Here is an 18,339-nt window from a genome sequence, read left to right as displayed (position 1 = left end):
AAAAGGTTATCTATAAAAATATCAATAAAGCTTGAAGTTTTAAACTCTGTTTCACCACATTCAGAGGGAAAGCCATGGCAAAAACAGGACAAAAGTTAGTGCTTGATACGAAGCTGACGGGAGCTACTGTAAGTGCACTTCCGAGAAATGCCCCAATAGGACATCCCTTTCAAGGCCTTCAAAAAGTTTGGAAATGAAGGTGCTTGAGCCAGCAGGTGTAAGCAATTAAACTTTTATTCATGATCCTTTACATATGACTAAAAATGTTCACCACAAAATGCAAACTTGTACTTGTATTCAGCAGTGAAAACAGTCACCTCTTCATAGTAAAGCACCATAGCACATCACAGAATAGTCAGAAATAGATTTCATTTGTCAATTTTTCTCCGCACAATGTACTTGACAAAGTTGAAGATTTTATCGAAGGCTAAAAGTTCCAGAACAAATTCTATAGTCACCTGAGTGTTTGGCAGGAACAGTACTATTCAGTAGCAGTTACTTTTTTCTGCCTTTTTTGTAAAAAAGAGCTATTTTTCACGAAAATGAGACAGACATAATTGGGCCAAACATTGAGATGTATATTTCACCTGCATTTTTCAATGGGAGACAAACAGAACAGTTTGCTAGTAGGAGTACCTACAACAACTATAAGAGCAGTTGCCAAAAAAATGGAAAAAAAACTCCAGCTCATTACAGCTGATTGGTAGGGCCAACCCACTTCCAGGCACCTATAACTCCATTCAGTTTTATTCATTACGTTTAACTTGCATTTCATTCATACTACATTTAAAAAGACAACACGATTTTTTTTAAGTTAAATTGTGTACATGTACACAGTTTTGGTAGTCTTTTAAAGCTGTAAAATGTATACATAAAGAGAGTCTAATGACCCTATTACAGATTAAAGAGAAATAACCAGAATCAGTGTTACATACAAAATAATATTCTACCACAGAAACCAATACAGTTATCAAATAATTAATTAGAGAATAAAAGTGTTATACAAAAAGAGAAATGGTGCCTTTTTATCACTTCACAGCAGCATATAAGAAGGCAACGTTAAGAAAAGTGCACAGCAGAAAAAGAATTGTTTTGTTTTCTGAAACACTTGAATTTTTCTTCAGATGTCAGGCTTCTGTCCAGGAACACATTGGGTTAGGATTGTTTATATTTTCTCCCAGAGAATGTATTCTCTTCTTGCATGAATTCTCAGTAAGGCGCTTACTCTGACATGTAGGAACGATACATCAGGGCCACGATAATCGCTGCTATTGCTGGGATCACCCAGTTGGACCATGAACTAAAGGGAAGTTTTTGAAAAAGCAGATTAGGAAGTGACAACCAACAAGTTATAAAAACAAACAAACAGAAAAGTCATTGCTTAAAGAGGTCCTTCCTCCCCACTTCAACAAATACTTCAAATTCAGGGCAACAGAACACCTGGATTGGCCAGTAATACTCCAGACAAGGGAAGAAGCTTGTACAGTAAGGCTTTGTACTGGAGCTTACAAGAAGTTTGCTTACTAGAGAAGAGTAAAACCCTAGGCACATTTAAAGTCATGGTGTGCTGACCAGAATATCATTCATTCAAAAGCCATTTAAGTAGCAGCATCACAATGACACTTCTAAGCACTCAAACTCCCCACCCAGAGGGTCACAGAAGAGTCCTCTGAGGTTTCAGCAGTAGCCAATTGTCAGCAGGATATAACTTTACAAAGTTTGATTCAGTTTTTTTCCAAGCTGTTTTTCAACCCCCTCCCAATTCTGATAGATCTTCCTTCTTATACACAGAATCCTCTTAGACTTCCCTCAGATGCAACAGTGGTAGCAAATTTTAAAAGCAAGGCATCCATGTCAGTAAAATAGTTGGCAATGGCTTTAAGAGTCTTCCCTTCACGTGGCAGACTCCAGAAATAAAGGCCTGTGCAAAACAAATCATTTGGTAGATACTGACTCCCGTCAATATGAGAAAAGTATCTACCTAGTAAGCTGTACACTTGTAAAATGGTACATAGATGGCAACTTGGACTTCACATAGAACAGGAATTTTCATGCACCACCCCCTGATATCTCAGCTTCCAGCAGATAAAAGCTATTCAGCTTTTTAAGCTTCAGAAAATCATACGGAACTTTGACATCAGATGTCATACTGTACCTGGAAGAAGACTGAACAGTGGTAATAAGAGTTTCCTGGAAAGCAAAGCATAAGAAGGTATTTACTTCAGGAAGACAACCCTCTCCCATCTTAACTAGCCCCACAGTTTCTCAAAACCCATCATTCAGAAACTCACAATTCAGAAACAACTAAGTGCATGCATTTGGGGAGCATTTTCTCCTAATTCCAACAGCAGTTCTCTTGTTATAAGCCAGCTAGTAGCAGTTTCTACAGCCAACATTGCATCAAGTTCCTCAAACATTATCAACAAGAATTTTACTGTAAGTTTTCTATGAACCTGAACCTCAGGTTACATTTGAAAAGTTTCAGTCATCTGTAAGACAAAAATACTTTCCTTGACTAAAATCAAATTGAAAAAACTCAGAATTAATTTACAAATATTTTTTGTATCAAAACTACATAAAGAAAGCTGCTAATTTGCCTCTACAAGGCTTATTAACTCAGGGGTTTTAGTGTGGTGTTTCAGATTGTGTAAGAATCAGTCAACTGTTATAGCTGTTCCTGATACTGATTTGGAGTTCTTGTTCAGTTTCCACAGAAAAAGCAACTCTACCCAGGTGGGTACATGTGCACAATTTATATGAAGACTTATTAGTTTGAATAACTCTAGTTGTGTATGACCCCAAGTCTATTTTAAAAATCCAAGCATTAAAACCCTACCTAAACTTAGTGGTACGAGATCCATCACTACAAAATTATTTGCTTTGGTATCAGAACATTTGCAAGTAATTTAAAGAAAGAAAGATTTCCAACACCCTCTCAGAGGCTCAAGCACAGCTACTTTTGCAAGCACCCAAATCATCCCAGGTTTACATGTGCAAATACTGTGTGTAAAAGGATATGACTCATAGATTGCATCTATGTTGCTTTTGTGAACACCTCAATGAAAAACTAACCTCAAAGCCAAACAACATGGAAGAACTGGTGCCCACATTATCAAGCTGGCACCCTTTTTAACAGACTTACCACACCCAGGCCCAGGGGATGGCTCCCCTGACATCAAGACAGTAACAGAAATATTGGCCCAGCTCATAAAAAATTAATTTTAAACTCTACAACACTGGACAGGTGCAGTGAAGGTACTTTAAAAACAGAGTGAGGGCAAGAAGAACATTTGAAAGTCCAAGGCCTTCTGACAGCTCCTAGAGAGCCAGGGCACAGAACCCCCCTAAACTGTCATGTACCCACCCAGAGTATAATGCATATTGAAACTCTCTTTCTGCAGCCACACATCCTGCTGCAGAAATGCACCCCAACTTCCTTCTGGAATGATGGAGAACAAGTGTAGTGTAGGTAGCTATGTGGATACACCTTAACTCCTGACTATGCACTGGCCAAACTAATATTTTAAGTACCTCAGTTTGGTAAATTCCTCTGAGATTAGTCAAAGGATAATCTGATACAGCTTGCACTGGGCAGTCTGTTCTCAGTTGCATTTATCATTAATGCTCTTAAAGCTTATGTGTAAACTGCCCTGAATGTCATAAGAAATCTGAACAGCAGATATTGTTCTTGGTGGGAAGAAGCTCAGAATTTCAATCATTATTCCATTTCTTACTTTTATTTATTAGTATACTAGTTCCAGGCCCTAATAAAAAAATATAATAACTGCTATAATGAGCATTTCAATGCATGTGTATGTGTATATATATATATATATATATATATATATATATATATGCATATACAAAAAAAAATTTCTCTCCTTTAACTGTTTCATATAATTGGAAAATCTTACAAAAGTGATTACTTCTAAGAAACAATCTCTCAAAACAGGAAGATTAAGATCTTATTCTTACTAAGCTTAATTTAAAAATAATTTCCAATTATTTCCTAAGCATGTTGCTGTACTGGTAACCCCAGCGCAAACATCCTCTATGGACAGAGTAGCAGCAACTGTACAAATTAATTCCTGAAGCACCTTCTCTCTTAAGGGACATACAAATTTTTTGAGTTTGATAGCTGAGTGCCAATAGAGATTAATTCTAATAAGGATGGAAAAAAAACCATTAGAAAATAAGTGCAACACTGCATTGACAGGACACTCAGCAGAGTCCACTGAAATAGTCAGGAAGCAAAGAGTAATTTCCCCTTGAAATGGGTTCACAATTGCAATTTAACTGATTTATAATACACTGAATGCCTCTACATTCTCTAGCTACTAGCATGACCAATATATTGTTAAGCATCACATTTTTCCTCCCATAAACACTTATAAGGTTAACCTTATAAGTCACCTGAGTGTTTGGCAGGAATAGTACTATTCAGTAGCAGTTACTTTTTTCTGCCTTTTTTGTAAAAAAGAGCTATTTTTCACGAAAATGAGACAGACATAATTGGGCTGTCTGATTGATAAATAAATTGATTTTTTTTTTCTTAAACTGAACACTAGAAGACCATTGACTGAGTTTTGCTATAGTATAATGCCATCACACTTAGTAACCCCTGGTATGAAGCCACACAAACTGAAGTAAATAACAATTAAGGGAAATAATAATTTGAAGCAGTATCAACAGGTCTAAGAGATGTAAAACCTGAAACAGCACTTAAACTGATCTTTTTTTTTTCATTCCTACACAGACACTAAGACACTGCCTGTAACACACAAAAGAAACAATGTGGCATTTCAAGAAACACACTTACTGTTGGTTTCTGAAGCTTGGATCTATCATCCTGCAAGAAAAAAAAACAAGAAACATTTAGACAAAATCTGAAAGCATTAAAAACAAAACCAAACTCACACAATTCATCACTTAATTCAGTTTGCAATTCATTGTGTTAATGTGTAAGTATTTTTCCATAGGTAAAAACAGACTTGCAAGAGAGATGATGTGATTGATTTTAAGCTAACATAAACAAGATCACTTCCTTAAATTGTACTTCCCATTATACAACGAAGAAATGAAACCTGAGCCTACAACAAATTTCATTAATCTTTGTGCCCATGTTTTTATCTTTCCTTTGTCTCTGGAGAGTTCATAACCTTAGCTTATATACTGACTGCAATCATATTAATTCTACTTAGTGTACTAGTACTATCAGGTAAAGTCAACTAACTGGTTGTGGTTCAATGTCCACTGGACCAAAAGTCACAAATTCTAGGGATCTTTCATAAACTCAAAGTTCTGCTTCACACAATCACATTCATTACAAAAAAGCCCAACAGTATATAATCCTGTCAGTATTTATATGTACAAACGCAGTTCTGTATTTGTATATTAAACTACCAAGCTGTTTGTCTCGTATCAAGTGAAAACAGGCACTTGCCAAACAAGGAAGAACTGGACTGACAGCCAGGCTACGAACAACGTTAGTGGCATCAGAAATAGATGGCAAGCCTGCAAAGCCACAAATGTGCATCAGAGACAAATCACTTCATATTAGAACAAGCTACTACTTGTCTTAACTATTACTACTAATATTTATAGAGATGACCTGAGACAAACAAGATCAGGAATCTTACTGTGAAATAGGCTAGTCAAGACAGTGATTTTTATCCCAAATGAAAGACAAAGCAAACATGAAACAAAAGGAAAAGAGAAGAGGCAGGAATGGGCAGAAGAGCAGACAGGCACACCAGCAGCCTAAACCTTGAAACAGTGGTTTTAAACTGCTAAGATGCAGGAGAGTTTAACTATGGCCCAGCTGAAGGAAGCCAAAGCAGCAGTTCTGTAGCTAGAAAGAAATACTTCAAAACTTTAGACAGCAGAAAGATGCTCATTAAAAGTATGGGAAATGAGATGGACAGTATAAAAGGGAGGACGTGAGAGATGATCCAGAGGGAACTGATCACAAACAACCCTGGTAATCACAAGTAGGGACCCATGACACAGCTAAAAATGTCAGGAGTCAAAGAGGGGAAGACAGAGCAACAAACTAGAAATACAATACTTACAATAACCATTTCCTAAACATACATATGAAGAGTCAGGATTGCACCTTTCGATGCAGATGGAAGCCTGGGAGATTTTTACAATGGTATTTACAATGGTGAAAGCATGAAAGTGGTTGTTTAGTAGTCAATCTGTGTAGTGGCATAAGAAAAGGTCTAGACATTCTGACATACCACCTTCAGGGACTACGGAGTTTCATTACAAAGCTGACAGTGTATATCAGAAATTACTCAATTCCATATTCAGCAAAGTTCTTCTTGACTTTGAAGTAATTACCAGGCAAGTAACTAGATGCAAAAGCAGTACAGTAAACACAAAAGTAAGGGCACTCCCATATACTCACAGGATGAAGTTCCCCAACAATAAAGGATTCTGACATTGTCCTTGCATCCGTGGAATGGCCAACATCTTCAAAGTTCTCAGTAGCATCTCCTCCAGCTTGCTCCCTAAGGACCTCTTCACCTCCTGGGTGCTGCAATTTTTAATAAGTTTGAATTTGTTACTGAAATACATTTCACATCTTAGAAATTGAAATTCTGAATTTTTACATTTTTAAAATTTAAAAAAAAAAAAGGCAGTATCAGCTGCTAGACTTTCTAGAGCAAACATAAGCCTTTCTGAATAACTGGAGATAGCTTTATGTACTCTCTGAAGCCAAAACCAGGGAAGGTAAGTCTCTATTTCATTGGCAAAGAAGCAATAAGAGGCATTACCCCTTTCAACTAAAGCATTTAGAAAGTTGTGTGGGAGTCAGCCCATATTTTAACAGCCCAACTATCATCTGAAGTTACATTCTGTGTTTTCACTTCTTTAGAAAACGTGTATTTTTATCCAAGCAATGCTTTATACAGCAGAAGGATAAAAGCCAAAAAGGTATAAGCTGCAGCAAGAACATTCCAGGAAGATAAAGAATCTGTTCACAAGAAGTGCAATCAAGCACTGGCAAAACAAGCTGGCAAGGTGCTAAGGAACCCGACCTTCTAGTTAATCCTGGTTTGAGCGAGGAGCTGGGCCAGATAACTCTAAGGGTCCTTTCCAAAACAAATTATGGTACAAATATCAAGTAAGACAGCTCCTTTGGAAGTGATTAAGCACAACTGAAAGCTCACTCAAGACCCTAGTCTTGAGACCCTAGAATAGCAATTTGGTTTTCACAGACAATGGAATCCCAAAAACACATTGTTGATAAAACCCCTGAGACACAGAGAAGTCATCTCCCAGGATCTTCTAATACCTCAACTCATCACCATTCCCTTAACATAAACCCCTGTTCTCCATTGACTTTTATTCCTCCCCAAGATGCACTTTGGGGATTTTATGAAGTTTTTATAAAGTACATTTTTATCTATCAAATAACTCTGCCTGAATATACTGCAAGATCTATCGTATCTTCTTCAGTGTGTTTCCTCAGCTCTAAGTTACTTATTCATGTAACAGGTAGCATACCACAAAAATTCACCACTCAACTTTCAAGCAGGAAAGTCCTACATAAACACTGGGAATTATCAGGTAAACAAGCTAAAAAGCATTTACTAGTACTGCCTTGGATTAAGGCAACCATGGAATAGATATTAGCACTTTACCAGTGCAGAGCAGATAAAATGCTTTAGAACCTCAACTTAATTTTTAATGCTTCTGAGTACAAGACCTAAAATTATGGAAAACAGGCAAAATTTCTGCAATCTAGGGTCATCTTGTGGGGAGCACAACTCACCAAAAACCCCATAGATTGAAAAAATGGCATTTCTACTCATCTAGGCAATTCAGGTTAGCTCTTACTTCAAATCCTCCTATTAATCTCGTATCAAAACTTCTCTTCTGACAAAAACATAATTTGTTCATACAGATGAATCAAACTACTATTATGAATTTCCAGCAGTACCAGAACTCCACAACTTGAATCTTCACATTAAAGGCAGACATTTATTTTAACAGATTAAGGAAGTTAAAGAGAAAAAATAAAGCAAACCACTAACAAAAAACCCCAACATAACACTTTTTAAAGAACCAAGATACCACAGCTATTAGGGTAAAGGATCCCTACCATGACTAAGCAAAACCCAAGATTAAGCAACTGATTAGACTCAGCAGCTGAGCCAAAAAAGGTCAGATGAGTACAAACAGAGTAAAGATTATGCAAGCAACCTGCAAATATGGCATGCTCACTAAAATCCTGTCCTTGAGTCCATTCTGATACGTATTGAGGAAAAGAACGGGACAAAAGTTGAGGGAGCACTCAAGTTCAATGCCTTAAAATGGCACTTAAGAAGCTGAACTGGGGTCTAACTAGCACTCCCAGACACTGCCTCAACTCAATCTTCATAGAATTTCTTCAGCAGTGTGGGTTTGGGTTTTTTAAAACCATGCTAAAGAATTGCATTCTCCAAGATAGAAAAATACATGTACCAACTTCAGCAGAAAAGGTGGCACAACTCCTTGGAAAACACGCTTTGCAAACAAGGTATCAACAAGCAGCAAAAGACCCCAAAGTTAAACTACCCGTAAAGCACCAGCAGCACAAGCAGTATGTAACTCCTACTCATGCACTGCAGTGAACTAAACCCCACTCAGACAAGCACATAAAATACCAGTTACTCCAGCAAGTCAAGATCACATGGTTTACACCAGCTCACAATGTAAAATTCACTATCCACCCAAACAAGTGAATGTATACCAGTGTAACTGCATCTACATTAAAATTACGTCATGGAGTACTTTAACAAACTGCCTGCAGGTTGCCAGCTACAGAATGATCATGTACTAACTTGTGTTCCCAAATCCCTCCCTTGTGCCACTACAAAGCAATCACGTAGCAGTATGGGCAGCAGCACAGAGCACTCCAGCTTTTCTCTGTAGAACTAGTTTTTGTCTAATTAGCAACTGATCCCTCTGTCTACAAAACCACAATATCAGTGTCAAGACAGTAACTGCAACCAATCCTTTCTACCAACCCTCTGACTGACTATCACAGATCAGCTGAAGAGGACAAATTCACCCCAACCTCTGCCACTACAGTTGCAAAACTGGTAATTTTTTTTATGACATGAGCAAGGCTAAGTACGGAGAATCACACAGAATTCCAAACTTAAGCCATCTACCAGATAATGTTAATAATAACCTGCTAGACATTGATGGAAGTACTTTGAAACTAAACACTTTGCTTTTAGATGCCACCTCTGCTTAAGGATGTGAACTTACAGACCCTCTGTAAATAACTAGCACATAATACACGCAATTAATGGAAAGATTCAACCTCCCCTAATGAAAGGGAGCAACTGAAATGTCTCACACAAAGGGCAAGAAATGACTTTTCTATCAAAAGATGAGCATTTTTCACGGTTGGATGAGTTTCCCAAAGCTTGTTTATACAAGGCCTTTGTTCATGATTCTGCCTGGTAAACAAGGCCTGCTACCAGAACTGCTACTTTAATGAAGATACTCTGGATAGACCCTGGAACTGGAAAGCCCACGAGGCTATATGGATAGTGACTCCTAAACCAAAATCCTGTTGATAAAAGTAATTGAAGAGTTCTTGCAGGTAAAACTGAGGTTCAGAAATGAAAAAAACTTTTGATGATAAATTAAGACAGCCTAGCTCATTCCTAGGATGTTCCCAACATAATAAATATGTTACATGCATAACAAATGCCTATACAGAGCCAGCACTAGTGCAGAGCACAGACTAATTCCTAACAGCAGCACATTAGAAAGTTTTAGATAAGGCAAATATGCAGTTAATCTCGCTGCTCTCATCTGGGTCAAAAGTCCAGCTTACCTCATCCCGAATGCCACCTTTTCTTCCCTTTGCTATAGCCATACAGATTTCTGAGTGTCATAGTTCAAGACTCTATCAAAGCATAACTACCTTGATCTGTAACTCCTGTGCCCTCTCCCTTCCTATAGTGAGGGAATGAAATCTAGGGTCCAACTGAACTTTCAGGGAGAACAGCAAAGGTCTCCCTGAGTGGCAGGCTCATAAACTCACATTTCACTTTTTGCCCTAGTGGAATGAGAAGCAGAAAGGAGGCAGTGACACAGCCAGGAACACCCAGAGAACCTCAGCTCTATTATGCAGGACAGACAGACAAATGCTTGCTTATTTCAAGGGCATTTTCATGTAGCCTGAAAAGAATCCTTCAAATTATTTCTATCATCTATTTAAGTTTCAAGACAGAAATTCTCAGCTCACGTAAAATGTCAGGAGCCTAGAAAAGAAGGTCTCTCTCTGAAAGTGTATTTTTGAAAACTATCATTAGGCTTTTAGGTGAAGTGCAAACAAAATACCCAGTAGCTTGATGCCTGCCCTGATTTCAGCTGGGATAGAGTTGCATCTTCTTCTTGGAGGCTGGTGCTGTGCTTTGGATTCAGTATGAAAATAAAATCAGTGATAACACACTGATGCTGCAGTTGTTGCTGAACAGTAGCACTTAACCTAATTCAAGGACTTCTCAATGTCCCATGCTCTGCCAGCAAGAAGATGCACAAGAAGCCAGGAAGGAGCACAGCCAGGACAGCTGATCTGAACTGGCTGAAGGGGTATTCCATACCACAGAACATCATGCCCAGTATACAAACTGGGAGGAGTTGGCTGGGAGCTGCAGCTTGCTGCTTGGCAATGGGCTGGGCGTGGGTTAACATCTCTTTTTGTCTCTCTTTTTATTGTAATTATTATATTATATTTTATTTTTTCCAGTTATTAAACTGTTCTTATCTCAATTCACACATTTTATCTTTCTTCCCTAATTCCCCTCCCCATCCCACCAAGGGGCTCTGGGGAGCAGTGATCAAGTGGCTGCAGGGCACTGAGACAAAACCACAACAGTGCCCATATCCTCACTTACAAAACAGTTACAGCTTGCAGAGTTTCACATAAAAGTGCTAAAAAGTGCTATTTCTTAAAACATTTTTAAATTCTCCTGCAAGCTTCATCAGCTTAAGGAAGCATTAACGCTGGGTTTAATTCTAGACTGCAAGGTTCTGCAGTAACAGTTCCCATGGTTCACTGGCAGACTCCAAATATGCCAATACAGGCATCTTTCAGTGCAAGCTGATCATGACTTTAAACATTATGCCACTCCTCCACAACACCATCCTGCATGAATGCAACTTATTGCCACATAGGGGAGAGAGTATTTTTAATCCTGACACAGAAGAACAATATTTGCTTTTTGCACTTTATTTGATCAGCATTACAAAATACGTTTAGTGGGAGCTGTCCAGTCTAGAAGAAGTTTAGGAAAAGTGCTATGGAAGCAAAAGTTCATACCTTATGGGGAAAAAAATTACCAATAATGTTTTTGCTGATTTCTTAGACCACCAACAATTGACTTAACCTAAACAAAGTCTGTATTAGATTAATATTAAATGCATGCCATAGTTGGTTTCCAAAACAAAAAACTCCTCTCTGGTAGAGATGTTCCTGTCCATGTCAGCTTTTTGGCCTAGCCTGAGGAATCCAATCAAGCTCCCACAAGAGCCTCACCACAACAGCAAGTAAATCAAGACACAGATCATTCATTTTTATAGACCCAGCTATTCCTGTTTAGCTCATTAGATTGATGTCAAAACCTGACTAGAGTGATGACTATATTAAAATTATGGGGGAATACTATAGTGTTGCCACCCTACTTTGTCCATTCATTGACATTTAATGTTCCTCATATATGTAATTATCTACAATACAGATACAGCCATGGCATCCTGCTGCAAGTACACTTGCATTTCTAGTAGCTATTTTCCTTTAAATGACATTATCATGGTTTCAGCTGGGATACAGTTAATTTTCTTCTTAGCAGCTGATACAGTACAGTGCTTTGGATTTATCATGAGGATAACGCTGTTACTGAACTGATGCTTTGGCTGCAGCCAAGCAGTGCTCACTGAAGTCAAGGACTTTTCAGTGTCCCACACTCTGCCAGTGAGGAAGCACAGCCAGGGCAGCTGACCCAAACTGGGCAAAGGGATATTCCATACCACAGAATGTCACACTCCATCCATAAGCTGGGACGAGCTGTCCAAGAGCCACCAATCACTGCTCAGGAACAGGCTGGGCATCAGTCAGTGAGTGGAGAACACGTGCATGGTGCACCATTTGTTTCTGTAGGGTTTTCTTCTTCTCTCTGTCCTTATCATTACAATTACTGTCACATTTACTTTATTTCAATTATTCAACTGCTCTTATATTGACTCACAAAATTGACCTTTTTCTGATTCTCCTCCCCATGCACTGGACAGGAGGGTGAGTGAGCCACTGCATGGTACATGGTACTCCCTGGGGTTAAACCACAACACCTGAAGCTAAGGAAAAGGTTTCCCAAATCTTCTGCAACACAGGTCTGATAGCCTTTAATGACAAATAACATAAAAGTTTCTGGCTTCAAGAATACTCTTTCTTGCCAAGACCTTTTAAATAATGCATTCCGAAAGCTGAAGTCTCTTGATTTCTTCTCCCAGGCTTGGGAAAAATAAAAAAAAATTCAGAGATTAATATTCAATTTATGAATTTTCCCCAACATGTACCACTTAAAAAAACAAAAACAAATAAACAAAAAAATCAACCTGATTAAAAAAAAGCAGTTGCTGCTGGAATCTTCATTAACTCCAAGGATAAGATATCAAAGCACACAGTTGTTTCCTCCTTCAGCACTTTTTCTATATTTCATATGATCTTTTTTAAGCCTTGTCCTTTAGGAAACCAAGCTGCTATGGGTCACACCATGCAGTGCCTCCACTCCCAACACACACATATCACACCCCCAGCCCACTTCCTATCTAACTTCAGTCAAGTGTTCACAGACTGTTCCCCAAAACCAAACAAGTTCCACTAAACATTTACAAGCTCCATCAAGACACAACAGCTGGACAGAGGGAATAAACCCTTTTACTACTGTGACGGAGTGAAAAGCAGCACCACACTTTCACTTATTAAGCATGAGAGCATCCAAAGTGTCTTCAAGACTGAAGCACAGCAAAGTTTTCAACTTAATTAGTAATAAGAAAATATTTTCATAGGTTAATGCAGTAGCTGAAAAGATGGCTTATTGGTTTAAGAAACAGGACTGGTGAGTTTAGCTGCTGCTCCCATTTCTTCACTCTCCAGTAAACTGATATTTATGTACAACTTGGGAAGAACACGAGTGAGGTGACACTTTAGCAGTGAGCCCTTTTTAATACTACTGCACTTAAATTTCAGTGGCCCACATTTAAGTCTTAAAACATATTAAGCTTTTCTACTTCTGAAAGGAACTGCAAGAAATAAACCTGAGTTTAAGCAGCAATGCTATTGAAACAGCTAACATAACCCCCATTTTGAGCAGGGTTTACTGTATTCTGGAATGAACCAGCAAGAGGCTAGCTTCAGTTTCTCCTCAGTGTCAAAAGAATTAGCATAACACTTGATAAGTTAACTAAGTACCAAAAGCATTAAAAAAAAAAAAAGTTAAAAAAGTGCCCTATGAAGTACTTTAATCGAAGAGTTCCACAACAAAAATCATCAACACAATGGATATTAAAATGTCAAAGGACTGTAGCTTCGCTTAAAATACTTCAGGTAACTATTTCCAGCAACCTCATTCATAATCTCAGAATGTCTATGAAATTTCAGCTCAAAACCAGTCATATTCTATTGAAAGCTGTTTAATGTGAGGTTGAAGCCTAACTCAGGCAGACCAGAGCGTCTTAAGACATCCCCCACATTGTCCAAAACCCAACTACTTAAATACTTACAAACTGAATTCTTTTGATATGCTGCCAAATTATCAATGTTGTCCTGAAGGATGAAAATCACATTTTCTTGGAGAAATTTACACAAGGTGATGTCTCTTAATATTTACTAATTTCACCATATGTACTGAAGGATAAGGCTGTGCAACTACTTAAAAGCTCATTAGATCCTGGATTTTTTTTTGTCAATTTTTTTTTTTCCTTGGCTGAGGTTTGGTTTAGGGTTTTTCTAAGACATGGGTCTTTTTGTTTCTGCTTCCTCAATCTGGACAATATGTACAAACAGTACAACTATGTATCAATCAACGCTGATCAAGTTTCCAAAAGCCAATTCAGTTTTGCAGACTACATGAAAAGCTGCATTCTCCCCCAGAGCTTCTATAATTAAATTGCCCCTGACTGCATAACCACACAGCAGTGTCCATAACTAATGGATGAAGACGACCGGGGGCAGAGCTAGATGAAAAATAATGAAGGAAGAGTCAGTGGATCAGTTTCACAACCTGCCTTGCTGAAAAGCCAAATAATTTGCGTTGACACACAGCTTAAGAATGAAATACTACCTGTGTTAACATTGCCTTTGAAAAATTGCCTGTCAACCCTCCTTTGCAAAATGCTCAGTTTCTCCTTTGAATTGCAAGTGCTTACAAGCACAAAAATCAAGATGAGACTACAGATGCTTAAAATCTGTCATACCTCTACCCATCTAAACTGTAGTCCTTAAGAAATTAATGTAAGTCTACCATACACTTTTTAATTGGTTGCTTTTTTAATTTTGTCACAGAAAGGATGATTGGACATTGAAATGGGCTGCTAAGAGAGGTGGCAGTCACTGCCCCTGATAGTTTTAAGGAAAGACTTCACTTACTGCCATGGTCTAATCGACACAGTGGTGTTTGGTCAAAGACTGTATCTCAGAGGTCTTTTCCAACTTAACTGATCCTGTGATTCTACCTTTGCTAACTGGGAGTACAGACCATGGAATAAAACTTAAAATATCTAAATCCCAGCACCATTCAATTACTGAAAAAAAAATTTAAAAAAAAATAAAAAGTGGTAGTTTTATTTTTATTTCTGCATTTCCACTGAAGAATGTTTTAGTCCAATAACTAAAATGCTTCCTTATTAACCACGACTATCAATGATTACACCAACTGCTCACTGTCTGCCAGAGGTCAAAACCACCAAACACTAACTGGGGAAGAAAAAAACCCAACAAAACACAGCCAAAGGAACTGAACTTTACTCTAGTGCCCTACACCAGTTCGAAGTGGTGTAGCTCTGCAGCACCACACTGCATCCCTGCACCGAGCACATCAGGGCAGCACCGAGAGCCACCGTAATTTTCTGAATCTGGCTTCCTGTATGCAATGCCACATCCTGCAAAAAAAAAAAAAAAAAACCACCCGAGTCTTAAGGCTACCCAGAATGTACTTATTTGGCAGATATGAACACAAGCCACCGTGACCAAGAGGTTTTACTAAGGGCTGGATATATAGAAGATTTTTTTTTACAGTGACAGGAGTGAGGCATTGGACAGGTTGCCCAGAGAAGCTGGGAATGCCCCATCCCTGGACGTGTTCAAGGACAGCGGCTGGGAGTAGCAACCTGGTCTAGTGGGAGGTGTCTCTGGCCTTGGCAGGGGGCTGGAAGGAGACGAGCTTTAATGCCTCTTCCAAGCCAAACAATTTTGTGATTCTGTGACTAGCAGAGTAACCCCAAGATCTGGGATATTCTGCATGTTGTGGTATTTTCCTTCCACCTTGTGAAGTTTCTTTCCTGTTCCATAATACAACACACACTACAGCAGTGTGAAGAGAGGAATTGCTGACCTTTTACTTCACAAGATAATACGGCTCTGGGTCCCAGCTGAGTCCTCACTTTTAATTCTGTTTTCATCTGGCACACCAAAGCAAGAAGCGGATGGATTCAGCCTCACTCTTGGTGCCCAAGATTCTCACAGCCAGCCCGCCCACCTCAGCCTACAATATTGACTCCAGATTTTTATCCTTGTCCTTATTTACTGGAAATTCAAATTAGACTCCAAATCGGAAAGCCCCGGTTGGGCGCGGGCACCGGGCAAGTGTCAGGGCAGCGCGGGCGGCACTCCCGGGCTTGTTTCTCCTGCCCGAGAGGCGCCCGGAGCCGGGCCCGCCCCCGACTCTTCCCACCGGGGCCCCAGGGCGGCTCCCGCCGCGGGCAGGACGGGCGGACGGGGCCCGCCGGGAGGAGCCGCCGGCGAGGCCGCCCCGCGGGGCTGCGGTGCCCCCGGCGTCCGGCAATGCGGGCACCCACCTCGTCCAGGAACTTGGTGACATCGTAGATACGGTTGTGGATGATGATCCAGGTACTCTGGCTGTTGTTGTGCTTCTGCACCTCCTCCAGGCGGTAGTAGCGGCCCCGCCACGGCTCTTTCCCGGTCTCGCTGGAGCCCACCATGTTCTGTCCTGTCCCGTCCCGCACGCACTCGCCACAGGCCGACACCCGCACACGGCCGGGCCCCGCCGCAGGCCCTATCACGGCCCGCCGCCGCCCCGCCCCTCCCGCCCCGCCGGCTTCTCATTGGTGAAAAGCGATGCCACTCAAAGCAGACGGGCTGCCCGGGGGCGGCCTTGGCGGCCGGGGGCGGGACTTTGGGGTCGTGCCCCGCCTTCTCCCCCCGTCCCACGTGATCGGCGCTGGGGGCGCGGGGGGGGCGGTGCCGGACGGGCCCCTCTGGCGTCTCTCGGGCCGCTCTCGGTGCCGGGCGCTGGGTCTGGGCTTATTGTGCCCTTCTGGGATGGTCACCCCAGCGTTCGACGCCTTTGGCAGCGGCGCGCTGCGGGCTGCCGGTGTGCGCTGTGACGAGCTGATCGCCGACTTGCAATGCAGAACCACATCGGAGTGGTTTGGGTTGGAAGTGACCTTTTAGGTGGTCTGGTTACAATTCCCCTCCTATGGGGGCCGCTAGACAAGATTGTTCAAAGTCCGATCCAGCCTGGCCTTAAACATTTCCAATATAAGAAAGACAAGGAGCTGCTGAGGAGGGTACAGCACAGGGCTACAGAGATGTTCAGGAGTCTGCAGCGCTTCTTGTGGGAAGAGACCCCGGGAGCAGCCAGACTGAGACAGGATGAGGAGCAATGGCCATAAACTAAAAAAACAAGAAGTTTCACCTTAGCATGAAGACCTTTACATTAGAGTGGCAGAGATGGCTGGTCGGGCCTGCCCAGGGAGATTGTGGAATCTCCCTCTGGAGACACCACCCCTGCCCGTGTTCCCTGCCCTGAGGCCGCTCCCGGGGACCCGCCCTGGCAGCGCCCTGGGGCTACACCATCTCCAGAGGTCCCTTCCAGCCCTAACAGTCTGTGATTCTGTGATTCGGGCTCTCTGGGCAGCCTGTTCCAGTGGCCCAGAGCCCTGGCAGTAAAGGTGTTTTCCCTGACCCTGGGCTGAGTTACCCCGTGGGGGCACAGCCGCCCGGCCCGGCCCGGGGCCGCCTCAAGCGCCTCTGCCGTGGGCGGGCTGAGTTACACCGGGCACGGCGCGGCTGTGCCGGGCTCTGGGGCTCTGGCCGGCGCCGTGGCTGCCCCAGCACCCCGCCCTCACCTCCGGTGTCCCGGCAGGCCGGGCTGCCCGGGAAGTCAGGCTGTGATCCTCGCTGATCCCGGCGGTGCCCGAAGGGGGGGCCCGCGGGTGCCCTTTTCCCGCGCGGCCCGTGAGGTGATCCCGGCGGGATCCCGGCCCCGCTACAGCGGCTTCCTCACAGCTCCCCAGAACCTCTCGCTGTGGCAGGAGCCCCTCGGCCCGCCCTGGCAGAGCTCTCTCCCCCGGGGCTTGGAACGAGGCTTCCCTGGGACACGGCCCGGCTTTGCTGCTTTGGGTGTGCTGAGGGCACAGGGAGCGGTGCCTCCCCCTTCTCCCGGTGAGGCCCTGACACCAATTCAATCCTGTTTCCCTTCAGTTTTGGCTGAGGTAAAATATGTTTCCTTATGTTTCCTTTGCTCTGGTCTCAGATGTGTATTCCAGGCCGGTGTGTGTCCCCACATCCCCATGTCACATCCATACACAACTTGGGTGCCTCGGCGGCAACAGCCCCATGGACACACTCAGGCGTGAATATAGGATAGATTTGTGGGGTTTTTTTGTAGCATAAAACCCACCCAGGATGATGTGTAACCCTTGCTGAAAGCTGGTGCTTCTTCCACACCCTGAGGCTGAGTCAGGACAGCTTTGTACCTCACCACCGTCTTCAGATCCTGCCTCAGCTTTTCCACCAGCCCGACAGTAAGAGCAGTAGCTGCTCTCCCTCAGATTGCTGTGGTTCCCAGCTTTAATAAGGAGGTTCTTTATTGCAGCATCCAGATTGTTACTGAAGATTGCAAATACTGCTGCCAAGCTCTGGGATTTATTTGCCTGTTCTGACAGAAAAGACAGTGATGGCCATTCCCTGAGTGATGTTCTGTTCAGCTTAGCAGGAGCTCAGCGATGGTTTCAGGTTCACATGCTGTGATTATTGGCACGTAAAGGCACAATTTCTCCCACACACATAAAGTCCTCTTGTACAGA

At 41.9% G+C, this 18,339-nt stretch overlaps 1 protein-coding gene across 1 annotated transcript; it reads right to left on the bottom strand.

The window, feature by feature from the left end:
- Positions 1-216: 216 nt before the first annotated feature.
- Positions 217-16,307, bottom strand: CYB5A (cytochrome b5 type A). Its single transcript, XM_083878390.1, has 5 exons — positions 16,087-16,307; positions 6,413-6,541; positions 4,820-4,849; positions 2,156-2,190; positions 217-1,300 (listed from the first exon to the last, which is right to left on the bottom strand). Exons 1-5 carry the CDS (start codon positions 16,228-16,230, stop codon positions 1,222-1,224), a joined length of 417 nt encoding a protein of 138 aa, XP_083734516.1. The 5' UTR covers positions 16,231-16,307; the 3' UTR covers positions 217-1,221.
- Positions 16,308-18,339: the final 2,032 nt, after the last annotated feature.

This window comes from Zosterops lateralis (assembly GCF_965231275.1).
Source record: "Zosterops lateralis genome assembly, chromosome: 1".
NCBI lineage: Eukaryota > Metazoa > Chordata > Aves > Passeriformes > Zosteropidae > Zosterops > Zosterops lateralis.
Note: the sequence above shows the minus strand (reverse complement) of the source record. Positions and strands in the feature narration are given on the sequence as shown.

Excerpts from the sequence above, each read along its gene's own strand:
- CYB5A (XM_083878390.1), bottom strand. The coding sequence starts at position 16,230 with ATGGTGGGCTCCAGCGAGACCGGGAAAGAGCCGTGGCGGGGCCGCTAC. Across the intron at positions 6,542-16,086 it reads TCACCAAGTTCCTGGACGAG|CACCCAGGAGGTGAAGAGGT; the intron begins GTGGGTGCCCGC and ends TAAAAATTGCAG. Across the intron at positions 4,850-6,412 it reads TTGTTGGGGAACTTCATCCT|GATGATAGATCCAAGCTTCA; the intron begins GTGAGTATATGG and ends TTTTTCTTGCAG.